General features: G+C 40.0%; 3 protein-coding genes across 3 annotated transcripts; 1 reads left to right on the forward strand and 2 right to left on the reverse strand.

Moving 5' to 3' along the window:
• Positions 1–1,370: 1,370 nt before the first annotated feature.
• On the reverse strand, positions 1,371–7,749 carry LOC140921304 (bis(5'-adenosyl)-triphosphatase ENPP4-like). Its single transcript, XM_073371297.1, has 2 exons — positions 6,920–7,749; positions 1,371–2,260 (listed from the first exon to the last, which is right to left on the reverse strand). Exons 1-2 carry the CDS (start codon positions 7,700–7,702, stop codon positions 1,649–1,651), a joined length of 1,395 nt encoding a protein of 464 aa, XP_073227398.1. The 5' UTR covers positions 7,703–7,749; the 3' UTR covers positions 1,371–1,648.
• Positions 7,750–9,843: 2,094 nt separating this feature from the next.
• LOC140921890 (centromere protein P-like) lies at positions 9,844–12,778 on the reverse strand. Its single transcript, XM_073371888.1, has 2 exons — positions 12,265–12,778; positions 9,844–10,570 (listed from the first exon to the last, which is right to left on the reverse strand). Exons 1-2 carry the CDS (start codon positions 12,776–12,778, stop codon positions 10,077–10,079), a joined length of 1,008 nt encoding a protein of 335 aa, XP_073227989.1. The 3' UTR covers positions 9,844–10,076.
• Positions 12,779–12,981: 203 nt separating this feature from the next.
• Positions 12,982–19,059, forward strand: LOC140921891 (hydroxysteroid dehydrogenase-like protein 2; the record flags this gene model as incomplete). Its single annotated transcript, XM_073371889.1, has 8 exons — positions 12,982–13,156; positions 13,800–13,968; positions 14,269–14,313; positions 14,663–14,766; positions 15,551–15,652; positions 16,427–16,624; positions 17,441–17,620; positions 18,376–19,059. Coding segments are annotated over 8 exons (1,170 nt in total), but the record flags the coding sequence as incomplete, so codon positions are not given.
• Positions 19,060–19,434: the final 375 nt, after the last annotated feature.

The raw sequence follows: 19,434 nt of genomic DNA on the forward strand, positions 1-19,434 counted from the left end.
CTTAGGGCAAAATGTTCGCTTAGGGGAGGGGTAGGTGGGAAGGCCATATTAAAGGATGACATGATACCCTTTCCGAGGCCTAGACCAGACACAGCAGTGACACAGCCCATTAAAAAAAAACCAAAGGGAAAAACCAGACCCTATCTAGGAGCTATTATAATCTCTTGGCGGCACATTATATGGGAATACCCCCCCCCCCCCCCCGGCTATTTCACTAGTTCCTATTTTGTTTGTTTCATTATTGTCGATAAGCTCATGCCGTTGTTTTCGGAACAAAGACCTAAGCCAAACTACAGATGATATATGTATTTGGCTGTTACCCCGGTTTGTGCATGCAATGAAGTGGCCCCTGGAAGTGGTGGAGGTTTGAAATTTTAGTAGTACACGCCACTGGCGGCCAATTTATTCGATCTTTCTGGGAGGTGGTCGCATATGGAGGTTCGAGTGTATTTGGATGATTTAAGTAAACTTGTTCAAATATCTTAATGTTGTATAATGAAAATATGGAGTGGACAGATTAAGATGTTACGGCTTCATGGCACCCCAGCGGGACTTAAGAAGAAAAGGGATAGATGAAGTCACAATTTATCAACTTATGCAGCCCAATTCAATGCGTATTATAGAATTTTTGCTACCTTGCCAATGACTCATATTCAAGAAAAATGAATGGAATAAACTGCCGAGACAAACCAACAGACGTGGCTAAAATAGCGCTCGAATAAATTTAGCTCCAAATAAGCGGCCTGTTTGAACTTAACACAAGGGAATGTAGAGAGTCCTCCCCCTCCACTCCTAACGTTGACAACCTGTGTTGGAATTGCCATGTTGAACAGACTGTAAAGAAAGCCAGCAAGATGATTGCATTTTTGGGGGGAATGTAGGAAAGCAAACCTACCTACAGAGATCGGCATCACGATATATTGTACCAAAATACGCCCACTTCTCGAATATGCCTCCCCATTGTGGGGCGGTTTGCCGAAGTACCTTGCAGAAGAGTTGCAGTCTATACCAAACAGGTGCCTAGATATCATTGGGATGCCAAGAACATCCCTTCCAACGCTAGAGGACAGGTGAAACATAGCGACAAAGCGTGAATTTGAATGAATTGTGAATGATACTAACCACTCAAATCAAATTTTTCTCACTAAGCGAAATACCAGCCACGGCTGTAACTTAAGATCCAAACCAGGTTCAGTAGCAATACCAAAGTCAGGAACGCAAAGACATGAAAATTTATTTATAGCAAGAGCTGCAAGACTCCTTTAATGATCTGTTATTTTTACGGCTTACTTTTTTTATTAGAATAATCACTTGATAGCATTTTATAGTATTGTAAATCCATTGTATCTGTTTTTAAAAGATGGACGTAAACTGGAACCTGATATAACATAGTTCTGAGGGAAAGACTGAAAATCGTTCCCGTGGAGGGGATACGTTATATATCCGTTACGGGAGTCCGTCTCAAGCATGTTACTGTACTTAAAGAGCAAAGAATGTCATGATCAGTTATACAGGGATGTTCGTTGCATCAAGGTTTAGCTGTACTCCATTACTTTTTGCATGCGGAAGAGTGGCTCTTCCAGAGAATACAAGGGTTATTATAACGCTCATGTAAATCGATACGCGACTGTATTGTTTAGTGAGATTCTTAAGCGAAAGTGAAAAGAATTGCAAACAACAGACTTATCAAACCAAGCTTTGGCAATGGAGCAAACTGAGCTATTCCAGATGGGCTTGGATCTTTTAAAACAGCTTTGACATTTTCGAGGGAGCCGTTATTGGGATGAGGATCTATCCCAAGCAATTGGCACATTAAGGGATAGAGATCGACCGTTTTGAAAGGCTCCACGATCGTGCCCTCCCGAAAAGAGGGGCCACGAGCATAGAAAACCGAGTAGCTCTTCGATTCCACAGGGGGCCATCCATGTTCCCCAAGGCTAGCAAGAGTATCGTTTCTAGAGCGAGTTACGACCCAACCAACTTCGGGATCGATAAAAATCGGAGGGATTCGTCGGTTGTTTTTCCAATGATATTCCGAGGGAATGTCTTCTTTTTTAAAAATTCTGCGGATGTGCGGTATGGGGTTCTTCGTCAGGTTTTGATAGATGGCTTCTCTCATTCCAGGGTGTGGCCATATGTGAACTAAGGGACCCGACTCAGTCAAGAAGTAACTGCTCGAGTCAATGTAATCATCCAAATACACCTGTCGGCTTGATGAAGTGCTGTCCATTCCATGGTCACTGACAATTATTAAATTCACCTGCAAAAGAACGTTACAACCGTAAACGGTAATTAAGAAAGAAATTGTAAAATTGCTTGGTCTTAGCATAAGTGCGTCTTGTATATTTCAATGCTTAAAGAATCCCACACCACGTCAGCGACCCTGATCGCAAGTTAGCTTGCATTACAGGCTCTTCATGGGCCAAGCGAGGCGAAAGCGGCATTTCGATCCTCCCCTCTTCTCGCGCTTCGGGTGAAATGCCACGTTCGCCTCGCCGCAGGGTCAAGAGGAGTTTGGTGTGAATAAATGAATTACTTATTTAAAGACTCACCATGAAAAATGTCTATACCTGTCGCTTAGCACGATTAATTAGCCCAATGGGATCTTTACGAATCTACTGTAAACGATTTCTTCGCTTCTTATCTGACCCAGATCGACTTTGTTGTTCGCCATTTTGAAAATCAATAACCGCAAGCCATATCCCCTCTGGCGCACGGCACGTCGCCCGAAGGGCAGTCTCTTGGTTTGCGGTCTATATAATGTGTAACAAAACTGTAACGCGATCAAAATAACCCATTTCTCACAGGTTTTCGACGGGTTTTGATTTTCTAAGGACAAACACATCTCCTCTGGACCCTGTGCCTCGCTTGGCTCATGTCAGGTTAATCGTAAGTACGAAAAAAAGTCACCTATGAATGATACGTTGTTTCTACACACGCGGATGCGAATAAATTACCCTTACCCGTAGGGATATATATATGGATCGTTGCCTGGCTTACCTAGGGCTAAATCATCATAAATGGCTAGACTACTGGAAAGAACGATGATGCTATAACCACAAATGGGAAATCATGGTTGCCTTTTACATGTCATGTATGCATACCTTAACCATTTAAGCCCTAAGAGTGATCAGCATCAAATTTCTCCTTGTAGATCCTTGTAATATCAATGCTTTGTAAAACAGAGTGGTCATAAGAATTACGGACATGGTCACACAAGATGAATTTTCTTGATATTTCATCAACTTCTCCCCATTACTTTTGTAAGAAATGAATAGGGGCAACAAATGAGAATTCAAATTTTGATCTTACGGTTTAAAGGGTTCACCGTCGGCAGAAACGGTATATCTTAGGCCTAGGCCAAACGTCGAACTTTTCATGAGACGAACCAAACTCTAATTTGGGTCGACCTAAATTAAGTTAAGATCGTCTGTTGGGTCAGACGTAGCCTGTGCCAGGCTCTCAGATAGTAGGCTGATTTAGCAACACGAGGGGAACGTCAGTTGACGACGGGAAAGTGCGCGGAAAGGACTAAACGCGACTTCCCTTGCCCAATTTGCCGCTCTGCTACTGGTCAAGCCAGTTGTTTAATTTGCGCGCGCCTTCGTCAACTGACGTTCCCGTTTTAGTATAGTAGGGACGTATTAAACGAGCAAAGCGAAAATAAGACGCGCGGGACTTGGCAAAGCACTATCTCGGAGCCTGGAACAGGCAAGGTCAAACGTCGAACTTAGGACTCGTCGAACCAATCAACTGAATCAGACCGGAGACCATCTTCAGACGGATAGAACGTGTTGGACGATTCAAACTCAGTCAGAAGATCTTAACTGAGCCAGACGTCGAACTTTTCATGAACTTATATTAACTCAGTAAGCTTTTTTCGTATCATTAAAAGTTCGACTTAACCCGTGAAACAGGCCTTAGGTCTCTAATTACACTTAAAAAGACGGATCAAACCCCACTACTTGAGTATTTAGTCTTCACAGCCAATACTGTCAGAAAGAGCAAAAAAGAGAGCAGATAACACCGAAACTTCATTGACTAATCAAGGCAATATCCAAAGTACAAGAAGCCTGGCGCCTTAAAACCGACTGATGATAGCCGCATGAAAAATATAATGAACATACTTTTTAAGTTGAGGAGGACATGTTAGACATGCGCGAGGTGAGAGGTAGCTTTTTCTCTCTTCGTGCGCGTCCTCTTTCCTCGCGGCCAGCTCCGTTCTTATTTACGGCCTAAATTCTTTTGCGCCAACTAAAAGTTTCTTGGTGCTGCATTAGGCTACGGTGCCGGTCGAATTTTCAACTGGATGAAAAATTGGACCGGACACTTTGTTCATACGGAACTGTTCAATATTTTTGCGCTGTTCACACGGGACTGTCGAGCCGTAATACGGTAGGACCCGGATAACTCGAACTCGGATAACTCGAACTCCCCGCTAACTCGAACTAAGCCCAATTTCCTTGGAATTTCACCGCACTTTTCAGTCATTTTTACTCGGATAACTCGAATTCCCCGCTAACCCGAGCTAAAATTCCTTTCCCTTGATTAACGATTAAAGTCACTGAAATTTACCCCGATAACTCGGATTCCGGTTCTTGTAACTCCACTCGGATGCCATCCTATTAGCTTGTCTAGTTGTATAAGGGTAAAATCACTAAAAGTAACCCTAGTCACTATTAAAGGCAATTCGATTTTAATTGATGAAACGAACAGATCACGTTTTATCATAAAAATACCTAATCATGTTTCCGTTTCTACTGAAATAAGTAAATTTGCACTGCACATACATTGGAGTGCTGAGAAATCAGTAACTATTAATTTTTAACATGGCAAACTGAATATTTCAACCGACTCTGATAACTCGAACCCACGCTAACTCGAACTGTTTTTCGCTTCCCTACAGAGTTCGAATTACCGGGGTTCTACTGTATTTCCTTCTTTTTCCAGCTGCGTAACCACGCATCCATGCAGCCACGCCTTTGCCGTACAAAACTTTAGCCGATTACGTTGTTCATACCTTAAGTTGCCGTTCAAATTTTCGACCGTACTATCCTGAGAAAACAGCCGACATTTGGGCACGCTACCACTGTTTTCCCCGCCAAATGACGTCCGAGAAACGAGGGCAGAAATTCCATACTGATGACGCATGACTTACCAGATCTGGGTAGTGCTTCTGGTTGGTCGAATCAAATTTCCCACGCGGCACGACTAATCAGAAGCACTATCCAGATCTGGGTAGTGATGCGTCATCAGTATGGAATTTCTGCGCTCGTTTTTCAGACGTCATTTGGGCGGGAAACCAGTGGTAGCGTCGCCAAATGTCGGCTGTTTTCTCAAGCTACGACGACCGTACCGGTCAAAAATTTGACCTCGATTTTAACGTTCAAATTTTCGTACGGTTAGCCTGGTTCCGTGTGAACGGAACATCTAAACATACAAATTTTCGACCGGTACCGTGCCGTGTGAATCTTGCCTTACGGTGCAATCACCAAACGACGTTTTACAACAGATTGAAAGGAAACTGAACAATAACCACATTAAAAAACAAAAGCGAACCAACAATGGTTTCGGTAGCACCAAAAAACGCTCCATTATGCAAGCTGAGGGCGTCAATGCAATAGCATTCATTTGCAACATGTTCGTTTTCTTTTTTCCTGTTCAAATATTGATGTTGTCGACATGCTTCATGCCTTGCACATGTCAGTAACTAAGCTTGCACAGTTTAATCTAACTGAAAGTCTAGCTAAAAGCTGAAGGTGTTTCTCAGTGAATGGCAATTAGTAAAACGCTAGACTCGGCGTCTTAAACTTGACCAAATCTGTTCTAAGATTCCAGATTTTATTCTGTGAGTGAGACCACAAAGCGTGACCATAAAAAAAAAACCGTTTCGCATACTGACGATCTGACCTTATTAGTTTGTATGCTTGTAGGGTTAAATGGAAGGATAATCAGCCATCCAAATGACATTTTGGATATTTTGATAATCCAGAGAACACTATATCTAAGTACAGCATAATACTTTAATTGGATATCAGTTAAGTTGAATGAAATTTTATTAGCCACTTAAAACATTTCAAAAGACATTTTGCGCTTCATTATTCACAGGAAAAAATAGCGGATTCCATTTTTGTATATTTTTGGGTATTTAAAGAATACCCATAAAAATCCCAAATTTGGCAAAGTGAGACAAGTCCCAACCAGGGAATTCCCAACCAAGTTCCCAGACAGGGACTTGTCTCACTCTTCCAAATTTGGGATTTTTTTGGGTATTCTTTAAATACCCAAAAATATCCAAAAATGGGAATCCGTTATTTTTTCCTGTGATTGCGTTCGGAGGATTTCACTGGAGCATGCCTAATTTATTCCTATTTAGCTTCTAAAAATTATCTTTTGTATCTTGTTATGTTGACGATGTTATTGCAATCAGATGTATAATATAATAATAGATTGTTGTAATAACCTCAGAGCGGTTTTCACTTGACTGTCGAAAGGGATTGGTTTTGGTTTTGGTTTTGGTTTTACTACGCCCTTTGGTTGGCTAGTATATTTACTTTGGTTTTGGTTTTACGACAGTCAAGTGAAAACCGCTCTATCACGTACAAATCATGCTATTATTTGTTTATACTACTACCCACGAAAGGTTTGTAATTTTCACAAGTAGGTATTTCACATTAAGCTGCAATACCACTGCTCTAAGCCACCAAATTGCAGAAATTTCTCATGTAGTAGTATAACTAATAGAATGGTTTTACTTAACCCCCGAAATACATAGTAGACTACTAAGCAATGTTACATACACTTAAGCAAAATCACTCTAAACACAAACAGGACCGTTATTTCAGGGAAATTAAAGCTATAAGCTATAAACCATATACGCCACTAGGATATTAGAAGGGATTCTCTGAAAGACTCCTACCTTTTCCAGAAGATGAGATTCATTCAGTCGCTTCAGTAAAAACCCCACGGCATTTTTATCCGCGTTTTCCACTGCATCCAGGTACTGTTGGGAGGAAGGCCCGTGTTCGTGCCCCGTGGTATCGGGTTCTTCAAAGTACAAAGCGACAAAATGAGGCGGTGCATCAGAGAGAAGCCAATGCGTTACGTTATTCACTCGGTCAGCCCAGGGACCTCTTAGGTTAAAGGCACAATGTATGTAAGGTGGAAACCCAGGAAAAGTCCGATTTCTATATTTTGGGAGATCCTTGGAATTGATGGCACCGCAATCTATCAAGCATGTTTCCTTTGCGTGGTAAGTAGGCTTTTCGGCGTAACTCGTTGTTGCAGGCCAAAAATATGACGCGCTTCGCCCCCCTTGCTTCTGGACAGTCAGCCATAACGGTTCCGAGTTGTTGTAGAACTTGGGATCAAAGTTTGAGCAGTCGAAGCCGAAGATGAAAATTTCTTCGTAGACGGGATCCCAGAACTTGTTCGCCACGATGCCGTGGTTTTCGGAATAAAGACCTGTTAAAAGGCTGTGATGATTTGGCCAAGTGCTAGAGGGCACGACGTTCTTGATGTAGTCGGCAGTTACCCCGGTTCGTGCGATGAAGTCAAGGTTTGGAGTAAATCGGTGATTTTTGAGAACACGCCAATCCATTCCATCTAAGGAGACTATCACCAAAGGAGGTTCACCGGGTTTAATTTCTGCACCTGCATAAGTAAACTGCAAGCAAAAACTAGCGAGAACGATAAGAAACATTCTGGAGATGACAACTGACAACTCTATTAATATTTGTAGTATCTGAATATACGTGATCAAATTGCTCAGTGTATTGAGTACAATGCAAATTGGCATAAATATCTAAACGTCATGGCTCCTTGGTTTCCGGAGTTTATTCGTTGTTCTCTGAGCACGTTCAATCAAACGCGCTCTTCGTGGAACGCGGAACGAGCACGAAGGATGAAAAATGTAATGTCGTGGATCAGAGGACAACAAGGTGCGCCCTCTTTACATGTAAACAGTAAGCTCGGAATCTGCGGCATGTGAGCTTACTGCAACCCATCCATAACCCATGATACGAATGATGCGTGATGCGTGAAAGGTAGACCCCCGGGAGGGGGGGGGGGGGGACTGCCATATATGGGCTATATAGGTATGTGCCGCTGTGAAGGGTATGGTTTTCAAGCAGTTTTCTCTAGGATAGGGTATACAAATCAGAGCGTTTGGGTCTAGAATAGGGTATCATTTTTCAGAAAAACTGATCAGTTGGTTGAAGATTTTATCTAGACTAGGGAAGCAGCTACTCTAGGATAGGGGGGATTTGGGGAGTTTACTCTAGTATAGGGTAGCAACATTCATCTGAACTAGCTCTGGTATAGGTTAAGGGTTCCAGGGTCTCAGCGGCACATCCCCACCCAAAAATTCCTAAAGTACCCCCCCGCCCCGGGGGTAGACCACACCACCGGGAAAACTTCCCCTACTCTTTTAGCTCTTTCCGAACAGAAGAGTGGCTTCTTTTACGTTTGACTAATAAAAGAAGGATGAAGAAGACAAGGCCAACGGCTTAAAGTCACCGCCCGACGACGCGGTCATCTGAACTGAGACGAGGTCTCGAATCCGCCCACAGCCAGGAAAACTTCCCCTACTCTTTCAGCTCTTTCCGAACAGAAGAGTGGCTTCTTGTACGTTTGACTAATGAAAAAAGGATGAAGAAGACAAGACCAAAAGCTTACAGTCACCGCCCGACGACGCGGTCATCTGAACTTAGACGAGGTCTCGAATCACAGCCAGTATGATATCACCAGTTTTTTAAAGACCCTGGTTGTTACTCCGGCCGGGCCGGGGTTTGAACCAGCGACCTCACCGGTGTTCTCCCAACTGAGCTAACCGGGCGGCGGAAAAATAGGAACAAAACAGAGAATGTGAATTGAAGTTACTGAGTAGATTTTGATCCCAAGTTTTTTATTTTCCCGTTCTCCGTTCCTCGTTTTAGTAACATCTAATACGACGTTTTATGAAGGACATGAACACTATACGAAGAAAAATTTCCCTTCAAAAAACTTACCGGTACTTACGGTTTAAGCTATTAAGCTACAACTATGAACGTTGTTACAATGAGTTTAAGAAATGAGGAGACTTTGAAGAGGAATGAATGACCGCTTCGCACATGTAGAACACACGAAAGTGAGCAAGCGCAGGACAACTAATATAGCTATTCATGCACAGGGAGCCCATAGTAAATAGTCATGTAGTAGGCTCAATCAGACAAACTGGGATTTATTTTGTTTTTACACTGGACTTATTAAGTGAATTGTTTAATGTTTCTTAAACTTACGTTACACTCACAGGACCAGTTATAAGTATTTGTAAGTCAATAAACTATTTTTCTAGTTTGCACAAAATACCCCTTACTAAAAAAATTTTCACAGTACACAGTACTTAGATAGTTCACTAAACTGTAAATGGGGAGGGGGACATGGTTGCAAAAGTGTCTTCTTAATTTCAAGATAAAATCCAGTATCCTTGAGGGCCTCTTAGGGGGGTGGGGGTGGGGGGTATGTATGTCCATAGTCTGAATTTCAAATATATTAGTCTTTTCGCATTTTGAGGAGTTGTCCATGTCCCTGTTGATATTTAACCCATCTTCATGTTGTTTGTCACCATTTCATCTTGTCTTATGTCACTGTTTCAAGGCCATGCTGCTTGTCAGAATTTTAACCTAAAAGGGTCTTCTCCTTTTGATCATGATAAGAGGGACCTTGAGCAACGTGAACATTTATGTCCCAGACATCAAAAATGGCAAGCGGGAGTTGATATTTTTTCTCTTTCAGTGCTCTGACTCAACGAATTCCTCCAGCGAGATATCGAATTTCTGATTGCCATTCATGACGTCTGGGATGTCAGCGTTCTCATTGCTTAAGCTTGCTCTTTTGCAAAGAAAAATTTTAAGAAAAACCTCTGGGACCAGGGTACCTATCTCTACATCCAAACACACATACCCCATTGCAAAAATTTCAGATCACATACAAGAATATAATTTGAATGATATCCTTGGTTCAATAGATGCACCATGTGGGAAAGAGCATAAATAATTTAAATATAAGACAGCAGTATCTTACACGTGGTCTGTGTACTATCTACACAGAAGTCCTATCACCACCTCGATGGACTCTTCTATTCCAAGAATAGGCAGAACCTTTTCAAACTGCCGAGGAACGCTTCTGAGTAATGTGTTGTTGTCTCTTTGGTCTGTCTGATTTTGTGGTGCTGAGGCATGTATTTGTAAATCTGGCGTAACATGGCCAGTCTCAGTAATGCAAATTCTCCAGTAGATAGTAAAAATCAGTCCAGGCTTGTTTCGATTCATCAGTTGCAAAGACTGGCATCCAGCTGGAGTGCCAATTAATTGAACAGTCTCTGGATACTTTGTGTAAAAATGCTGACATGTCCTTTGTCTATTACTATGCCAATCTGCATACTGCATGAGTCCAATAAAGAATGGTTGTAGTGCCTTTTCTTTTTCTACCGTTTGAATAAAGCTTACGAGTTCTTGCTCAGCAAGAGGGTCCGTGACTTCCACTGACAGTCTTTTTAAAACTGGAACGCTTTCTTCATCAGGTCTTATATCTTTGGGTTGAAATAGCAATCATAAGTTTATATGTAACAGGTTTTGTCATGACAGTCCAGGTTATTCTGTATTACTCACAGGGTGAGATGAAAGTTACACAACCACTTGGCTCACTCGCCTTGTGTGTAGTCACACAGGTCTAACAAAACCCTTTGTGACTGAAATTTACTTTATCTTGACAAGTGTTGCTTGCCTGTCGGACATCTCATGATATTAAAACATGCTAGCCTGACGGGTCGCTCTTCCAACCTTGGGTTATCAGACATTACTCTGGTTGTGCCCTGACTCATCTTTACTCAATATGGAACTTAACATTTGTGAAGAAGTAACTTGTGAGTTTCAAAATAACAGCAACCATAGGGTGCATTTGATTGATCATATTCCGGAATTAGAATGTGCAGAAATTCCCAACAAATCTCTTTAGTCACAAATTTTTGGACCCTTGGAGTACAACATTCATCAAATTTATTAATTTCCACCAGGTTTGTGGATCTTATTGTACAACGAAAATCAATTATTGATTTTTTGAGTTTATTCCAAGTATTCTTATTCCGGAATACGGTCCATCAAAACAATGTTCCCTTAGAAACAAGGTGGGATTGGTTTTCTACTTATGATCTCCTTGATCACAGCGCGCAGAGGATTATTTGTTATGGGAAGAGAAGCGAAAATTTTACAGCCGATCGCACGAGTCGCCTCTGTTTACTGTAGAATCAACTATGAACTTGACCTATCAAACGGTGATGTGATCAAGTTATACACCTGGTGAAATATTATCTAATGCTCAGTGAGCAATGGATAATTTTTACCAGGTTTATAAGATGATCAAATGACGGTTGCTCGAATTTACAGTATAGAAACAAAGGCGATGCGCGGTATTGCCTGTAAAATTTAACTACAATCAACAATCAAGGTCACAAATAACTCCTCCGCGCTCTGTGCCTTAATGGGTTAAAAGAGCCTATATGTGAGCCAGGCACTCTTTACCACCTCATTTGCATGCATGAAAATGCTGTAAAGGGCAACGCATATCACAATGAGCAATTATGCTATTCCATGACATGCATATGCAATAGGCCATTTTTTAGTTACCCCAAGCCTCGTTTTTAACCCTTTAAGCCCCAATATCCACATACAAATTCTCCAAACTGATCTCTATACATTTCCTTCATGAATGAGTTGAGAGAATTTGATAAACGTTCAAGGCATTTTTCCTTAGGTGATCATTTTGTTGATTCTCATAACCTAATCTCTTGACATTGTAGGGATATGGTTAGGAGAAAACTGACGTTAGTCACTATTGCGGTTAAAGGGTTAAAGCGAAGCCAAGTGCAAAGCCATTGATGTGAAAAGGAATTTTTATTCTCATGCAAATGAGACCCATTATTACAAGAAAGGTTTTGCACTTAGCCTCTTTTAGAAAGTGAGAGTTTTTGAAACTCAGAATCACCTATTGTATGTGGCCGGGTGCTGGCTGTTCCAACATCAGATAGCACTATCCAGCTATCGCTATTGGTATAGGTGTTAGGAAAACCAATTGCGTTATCCACTGAATAGGAATTTATCCAGTGGATAACGTCATCCACCTTTAGAAGAACTGGGGCCAGGTATTTTGCAATTTGTTAAAATTGGAATGTCCCAGTCAGTAGCTATGGAAACAAAACAATGTAATTAAGCCTCTATATACACTAACCTTCTCGTTCTGAGGTGGTGGTACTTCCCCTATGTTCATCCTCCTCTACTTCAAATTCCACTTTAAATGGAATCCTAAGACAAGTTCCAGAAATTCGACGAAGTAACATCGTTCTACTGTCGGTCTTCGAAAGCACCGAAACGTTATTTTCAACAAATCTTATCCCCGTAAAGCTTTCTAGAGAAGTGACTCTATTATTGAGTACATCGATTTCTTTTTCAATTTCACTTCTGTCAGTTTCTTCCAACGAGGAGGGCTGTCCATTTTCTAGAAGTTCAGATGCAATCCCTCGCAAAGTGTCGAGAGTATACTCGCCAGCACATTCAGATTCCTTGTGAAAAATTTCCTCTTCCAGATCGCAAATTTCATTATTTAAAGTGGCAATTTCTTGAAGAGCAAGTTCTCTTAATTCATGGGCTTTCCTAGGTTTCTTTCTAAGCGGTTCATTATTATTGTTTTGGTCTCCTTTCCTGTTGTTGTTACGACTCCTTCTAATTCGATGTTCAACCTCCATCTTGAAATTTTGGCGCTAATCTTTTTCGAAAGTGAGGCTGCTCTTCTGTGCAAGTACGCTGACCTCTGAGGTTTGTTTACTTTTGCTTTTTTCCGATCTTCTGGATGCATAGATGCATAATGTTGAAAAATACAGGGTAAACAAGCGTCGAATAGAGTTTTCTACCATTTAAGAGATTTGAAATCACTGCAGTCTTCTAAACTTTTAATTTCAGACAGTTATCCGGTAAAACTCTGTTTATAACCGGTGCAAGTCGTGGAATTGGAAAGGCGATCGCCTTGAAAGCGGCGCAAGATGGCGCCAATATTGTCATTGCAGCCAAAACTGCTGAATCCCATCCAAAACTACCAGGAACTATCTTTACTGCGGCGAAGGAAGGTAATTTTTATTTACTTTAACTTATTTCCGGCCCAAATTTCGAACCTACTCTCGATCTTCTAGCTGTCATACTAAAACTACGATTGCGTGATACAAGTTATTTCCCAGACTACTTGCGTGACACATTTTGTTTACCTATTTGTTTACACACGTGATAATTCCTTGATGCCTTGTTCTGTTAGGGTCCCCAAAAGAGTATTGAAGGTTACTTATTCGATTTGAACATCTCAAACTTCAACAAAGATAAATGTTAAAAATGGTTACTGTGATCTCATTGTTTGAGAATTTTCTTTTTCTGAGTTTTCTCTCTGTTAGGATAAGTGACAAAAATTCATAACGACAAAATAACTGGCATAACACACATTCACTGCCAAGAACAGTCCTCTTCAGTACTGTTTCCTGGGATTGCCTTTTTCCACCAATTTATGACACATTTTGAGTGGTAAAAAACGATTTGGTACCTTTAAAGTGACATGTACAAGTGGTAAATACTCAGAACGAGTATATGATTGAAGCAATAGACCAAATTTTGTATTTGTTGCATGGTATAATAACACCACTTGGAACCTTGCACACATCAACAAACCAACAGAAGGTTTGGCCAGGTGTACTCTGTGAGATATTGGAATTATTTTACTTGTAGTGGAAGAGGCTGGAGGGAAGTGCCTGCCTTGCGCAGTGGACATCCGTGATGATGGAGCTATTTCCAAGGCTGTTCAAGATGCTGTGAAAAAGTTTGGTGGCATTGATATACTAGTCAACAATGCAAGTGCTATAAGCTTGACTGGAACATTGGACACAATAACAAAAAAGTAAAGTTTTTTCATGAAAAAGACTATGAAAGAATGATAAATCAAGGTCACTATTTGATGTTGAAAAGGCTCAGTGGTCTGAAGTAGCCCAACTATTAACGAAAGTTCAAACTTGATTTACAGATAATGCTAAAAACAAACAAAGCACCATTTAATTAACAAAAGTTAAATTTAGTTTTTGCAACTCATGGCAATAAAAGTCTCATCAGTATAATTATTGTGGAAAGGGAAAGGGTTACAAAAGAGGGCTGAGTTTTGGTCCATAGTAATTACAAACATCGTGGGTACTTTTATTTTTAGATATGATCTTATGAACAGTGTCAATGCCAGGGGAACATTTTTGTGGTGAGTTCAATTTGCCTTGTGTGTATAAATAAATAAGAACAAGTAGATATGAATATATAATCAAACTTACAGATATTTCCTCTAAAAGTTTTTTTGTAATATTTTGCACAAATTATCAAAGCTCTTAACAAATTTAAAAAGCTTAAATGTACATGTAGGTTGTGTCATTGTTTTTAAACTGCAAATTATCAGAAAATGAGATTAAAAATACACACATTAAAAATATATTCAGATTACTGATAGAGTACATTATTTTTGTCTGCGTAACTTACTTTGGTATAATCAAAATACATTTAGCCATTATATTTTGACTTCCTTTAATTTGATTCCTTTAACATTTCGTTTACAGTTCCAAAGCCTGCCTTCCTTTCCTTAGAAAAGCACAGAATCCTCACATCTTAAACATTACTCCACCACTTAACATGAAGCATGAGTGGTTCAAGGACAATGTAGGTAATGTATGAGAATAGCAGGCCATTTCTGTGTTACCCCAAGCCTCCGTTTCAAAGCGAGGCTAATATTATTGCAAAGCCATTTACATGGAAGTGATATTTTATTCTCATGCAAATAAATTAACTCATTTTCAAAAAAAGGTTCAAGAACTTAGCCTCACCCTGAAATTGAGAGTTTTTGGAACTCAGAAGAGGCCTAATAAGAATTATTTGTGTACCACAGTACTTTCACATTGATGCACTTTGTTGTCAGTATTTTAAGATAAAAATTTTGCTTTTTCTCAAATTGTTTGATACATTTTTCATGAAATTTTTATGTAACGTTGAGTTATTAGGGAGTTTGACAAATCTCATTATGAATTTTGGGAGCAAATGGGTTAAACACCCTAACCCACCCTCTCCACCCCACCCCACCCCACCCATAGCAAAATTCCAGTTAAGCATCTTACTTTCCAAGAGACTGTATATATACCAGAATTTTGGCCAGGTGGGTGTCCAGGTTTCCTGTAGGCACAACATAGAAAAATATTTATTTTTGTACATCTTGGGTTAAAAATGCTGTGTTCAATTTAAGCAAATTTATTTGTCACCCTAGAGGCTTCAATATGAAAAAAATTGTTGGGATGGGGTATGCCCTAACACCCCAGTTATAGATGGGTTTTCCCCCAAAATCACTTGTGGATTTCCACTGAAACCCTGTCATTCCTCCCTCTTATATTTTATTACTTTCCATAATTTGTCATCTTGATTTGATGTCAACCATTAATGTTTGTGGTTGTTTTCAGCTTATTCTATATCGAAGTTTGGCATGACACTTTGTGTGCTTGGTATGTCTCAAGAATTCAAGAATGATGGAATTGCAGTAAATGGTCTTTGGCCTAAAAAACGTGAGTTAGTATATAGAACTCAATGTAAACAAGTTTTTCCTCCCAGTTAACCAACACTTATAATCACACCACTTGCAATTACTAATGTATTACACATACCTGCCCAAATAGTTAATGTAATCAACAGAACTGTAAAAATTAAGATATCAATCGCAACCAAGTTGGTGGACCAGTGAGAAGTCTGCCAAGTGGAAGATGATAATATTGTTAGTTTAAATAGCATATTTACTTAAAACTAAGCTGAACACTGAGATGGATTTTTTTTTTCATGCTTGGTTTGGGTTCTAATTTGCATTTCATTATACCAGGGCAGTCTGTGCCAGCTGTGATTACAGGATGTTTTTTTATACATTGGTGAAATTGGTTAACTGGGCTGCCTGTGCTCTGTTGTAATTTCCAGTCAGAGTGAATTCTTTAATTACTGATTTACATCATGCAAATGGCAACTGTATCATAAGTCTGAGAAAACAGCTGAAATTTTACGACACCAGTGCTGGTTTCCCTGTGAATTGACATCTGAAGAGTGAGCGCGGAAATCCCAAGCCAATGATGTGTTGCTAACCAGATACTGGATCGTGCTCCTTTTTCGTTAAAGTAAATTTTCAGCCATTCAAAGCACTATTCAGATCTTGGAAGTGACATGTCATTGGTATGGAATTTCTGCGCTTGTTCCCCAGATGTCAATTTGCGGATAAACCAGCGGTAGTATCTCGAAATTCCAGCTGTTTTCTCAGGCTACTGCTTCATAAGGTGGATAAATTTTTTGCTCAACAGCCATTGCTACAGTTGCTGTGGAAGTAATGTATAGTAAAGAGGCACTGGCATTTTGCCGAACTGATCAGATCATGGCTGACGCTGCATATGCTCTTCTAACAAAAAACAGTCAAACAAGGACTGGAGAGTTTCTTTATGATGAGGATGTTCTTAAACAGGAAGGAATAACAGACTACGATCAATATTTGGTTTCACCAGGTAAATGCTCATATAGTTAAAAAAAAAAAAAGAACAATCTGACATGACATTCTAAAGCTAGGTTGTTGTAATACTGTGTTTAACATTGGCTGTATTAAACTGAGTAAAAATTAATCTTCCTAGATTCCTTGCTATTATTTCATGATCTGTCAGCTGAAATTTAAGGTTAATCAACTTAAATTTTATCTCTAAAGGTACTAAAAACGGGCAACGAAAACGCGCAACTTGTTTTGCAACATCCTTTCAAAACGAGTTGAATAGTGATGTTCCGCGTAGTTTACAGCCCTCGTTCAAGCCTTTCTCACAACAAATCAGGTTGTTGAGCGGGTACGTGAATACTGACGCGACTTCTGATTGAATAAAATTGTGCGGGATTCACGCCACACAGGGACTGCAAAACAAGATTGCCTCAGCTGGGGCCGGTAAAACGCGCAACATGTACAGATTTTGTCGCAATAAGTGAAACTACGCTCTAATTTCTCCAACAACTTTTCGCAACTTGCAGCAATCTGATTTGTCGCAAGACAGGTTTGATTCTCGGTGGTAAAACGTGCAACGTCGCTTTTCAGCTCGTATACAAGCAATGTTGCAAAACAGGTTGCACGTTTTTGTTTTCCGTTTTACCCTATCTTAAGTTCTAAGAGAACCCTGAAAAGGTTCGGGATTTAAATAGATAATTCAATACTTACCCTTTTGTCTAGAAGCTGAACCTCTCAGTGTCACTGACTCTAAATTGATCTTTTTTTTCCTGGCGTGTGTCGACATTCTAGTGTATCATGCTTAACTATTTCCTTCGGTTTCCTGTTACCTTTTCAGAGGCATTGAAGACCGAAAACGCCTCGCCAAATATCCACATTGGAAGTGTGTCAGAAGTCTTTGAGAAGCTCCACAGTCTTTGTAACGAGGAACTTGTTCAGAGTATAAACGGCATCTTTGAATTTCATTTGAGTGGAAAAGAGCCTGGAGTGTGGTATCTAGACCTCAAGAATAATTCAGGTATATGAAAGTTTTTTAGTCTAGTGGTGTTTCAGGAACCTTTTTCAAGCAACCACGACGGCGACTCCAAAGACAACAGTTAAAAAGCAATGCGTAGATTAGCGAAACAACAACTTTGCACGTGGATCCACGTGCATCACGCTTTTTGGTACATTTCCTTGCTGTCGTTGCACGACTACAACGTGAAATAACAGGAGTGCTGAGAAATGCAAAAGTATATAAATCCTTAATTCCTTCTGAACCGTACTTGCTTGAGAGGAAATTCCTATCCTCTTTTTCTGAACTTAGATACACTGACTTATGGTTTAACGCCAGAAACATTCGCCAACATTTAACAAACAGGACGAGATGGAATGAAAGCTATAAAGTTTTAAAAAGCGCCAAAAATCGACTGCGCACTTATATCACAATTATTGGTACCTTTTTGCCACCCTCCGTAGTACACTACAGCTAGGACGTGAAACTTTCATTATGCGAAATCTATGAGGAACTTCAAAGGACCACATTTTTTCCTTTCTCTTTCCAAACTTGCGTGCGGCCCGTAAGAATTTGAACAACGCCTAAGCTCCACTACTTTTTTCTGACAGGGGCCTCAGTTTGAAATTGCCGCGGGCATATTTTTAAAAGGTTGAGAAAATAGGGTATGTGGGTTTAATTCTTAGTGCAAATGTAGAATTCTTATTAAGAAACTTAGAAATGAAAATTTCCAGAAACGTGAATTATTTGTAATTTCCTTCATTGTTGTAACATTGCAGGAAACGCTGGTAGAGGTTCTTTTCACGGAGATCCCGGCTGTACCATGATTTTAGACTCAGACGATTTTGTAAAAATGTTCCAAGGACAACTGAATCCATTACAGGCGTTTATGGGCGGAAAAATGGAAGTTAAAGGAGATAAAATGCTGGCCGCGAAACTTGAGAAACTTATGGGCACAATGAAGTCAAAACTATAGCGAATATCCGTTAAGAGGGGATAACCGTGTTACTCACTCCTTGTGGAGGCTAAAATTAACATTCAAGAGAAATTTCAATGATCATTTTGTTAGCTCCATGTGGAAGTAGTGTAAAAAGTTTTCATTTGAATGGTCACACCATAGGATTTTGTTTACAGACCTCCAAAGTTAGGACTACATAGTTTACAAAACAAATAGTACCATGTGAAAGTACCGTTGAAGAGGTTTCATTTAATAGGATTTACATACAAAGCAAATAGTATTATGTGAAAGTACTTCTGAAGAGAATTCGTTTGATCACACCATAGGATTTTGTCCTAAGACTTAAAAGTTAGGACTACATACAAAACAAATAGTGTCATGTGAGTGAAAGAACGTTTCATAGTGAAGCCCTCGAAGCTACGATGTAACAAGTATTATTTAAATCTAATTTATCTTAAGACTAAATATCTTAATCAAACATTAAAAAAAAAAATACAGTACTGCTGAAGAGCTGCTCAAAATTGTGGTGCCACCGTACGGAAATAGTGGAGCGCTAACCCTTCTTCAAAGACGCTACCTGGTCAAGGATAGCAACGGATAGTTTTAGCCTGCATAACAGGCGATGCCTACACAGTCTTACTAAAGTATTTTTTCCCTCCTAAACTATGACCACCAGTACTAATGCCAAAATCTGGTGAGACTGAATTGCAAGTGGTGTGAATTCGTAGCACGTTTTCTTTTCGAGTTGGTTTACAGGTTTAGAGTGGAGGTCAGAGAAGAAAGTTGACCGCAGTGTCTTTACCTTCCAGTCAGTGTAAAACGCAGACTGCGTACGCGACAACAATAGCCCTGGAGTCCCATTGTTTTCTAACCCTAAATA

Source organism: Porites lutea, chromosome 12 (genome assembly GCF_958299795.1).
Source record: "Porites lutea chromosome 12, jaPorLute2.1, whole genome shotgun sequence".
NCBI classification, from domain to species: domain Eukaryota; kingdom Metazoa; phylum Cnidaria; class Anthozoa; order Scleractinia; family Poritidae; genus Porites; species Porites lutea.

Bases quoted from the DNA above. Each gene is read 5' to 3' on its own strand.
- LOC140921304 (XM_073371297.1), bottom strand. From the start codon at position 7,702: ATGTTTCTTATCGTTCTCGCTAGTTTTTGCTTGCAGTTTACTTATGCA. The intron at 2,261-6,919 runs GTAGGAGTCTTT...GTTCTTTTGCAG, and splicing joins AATCTCATCTTCTGGAAAAG to GTGAATTTAATAATTGTCAG.
- LOC140921890 (XM_073371888.1), bottom strand. From the start codon at position 12,778: ATGGAGGTTGAACATCGAATTAGAAGGAGTCGTAACAACAACAGGAAA. The intron at 10,571-12,264 runs GTTAGTGTATAT...TTCAACCCAAAG, and splicing joins CACCACCTCAGAACGAGAAG to ATATAAGACCTGATGAAGAA.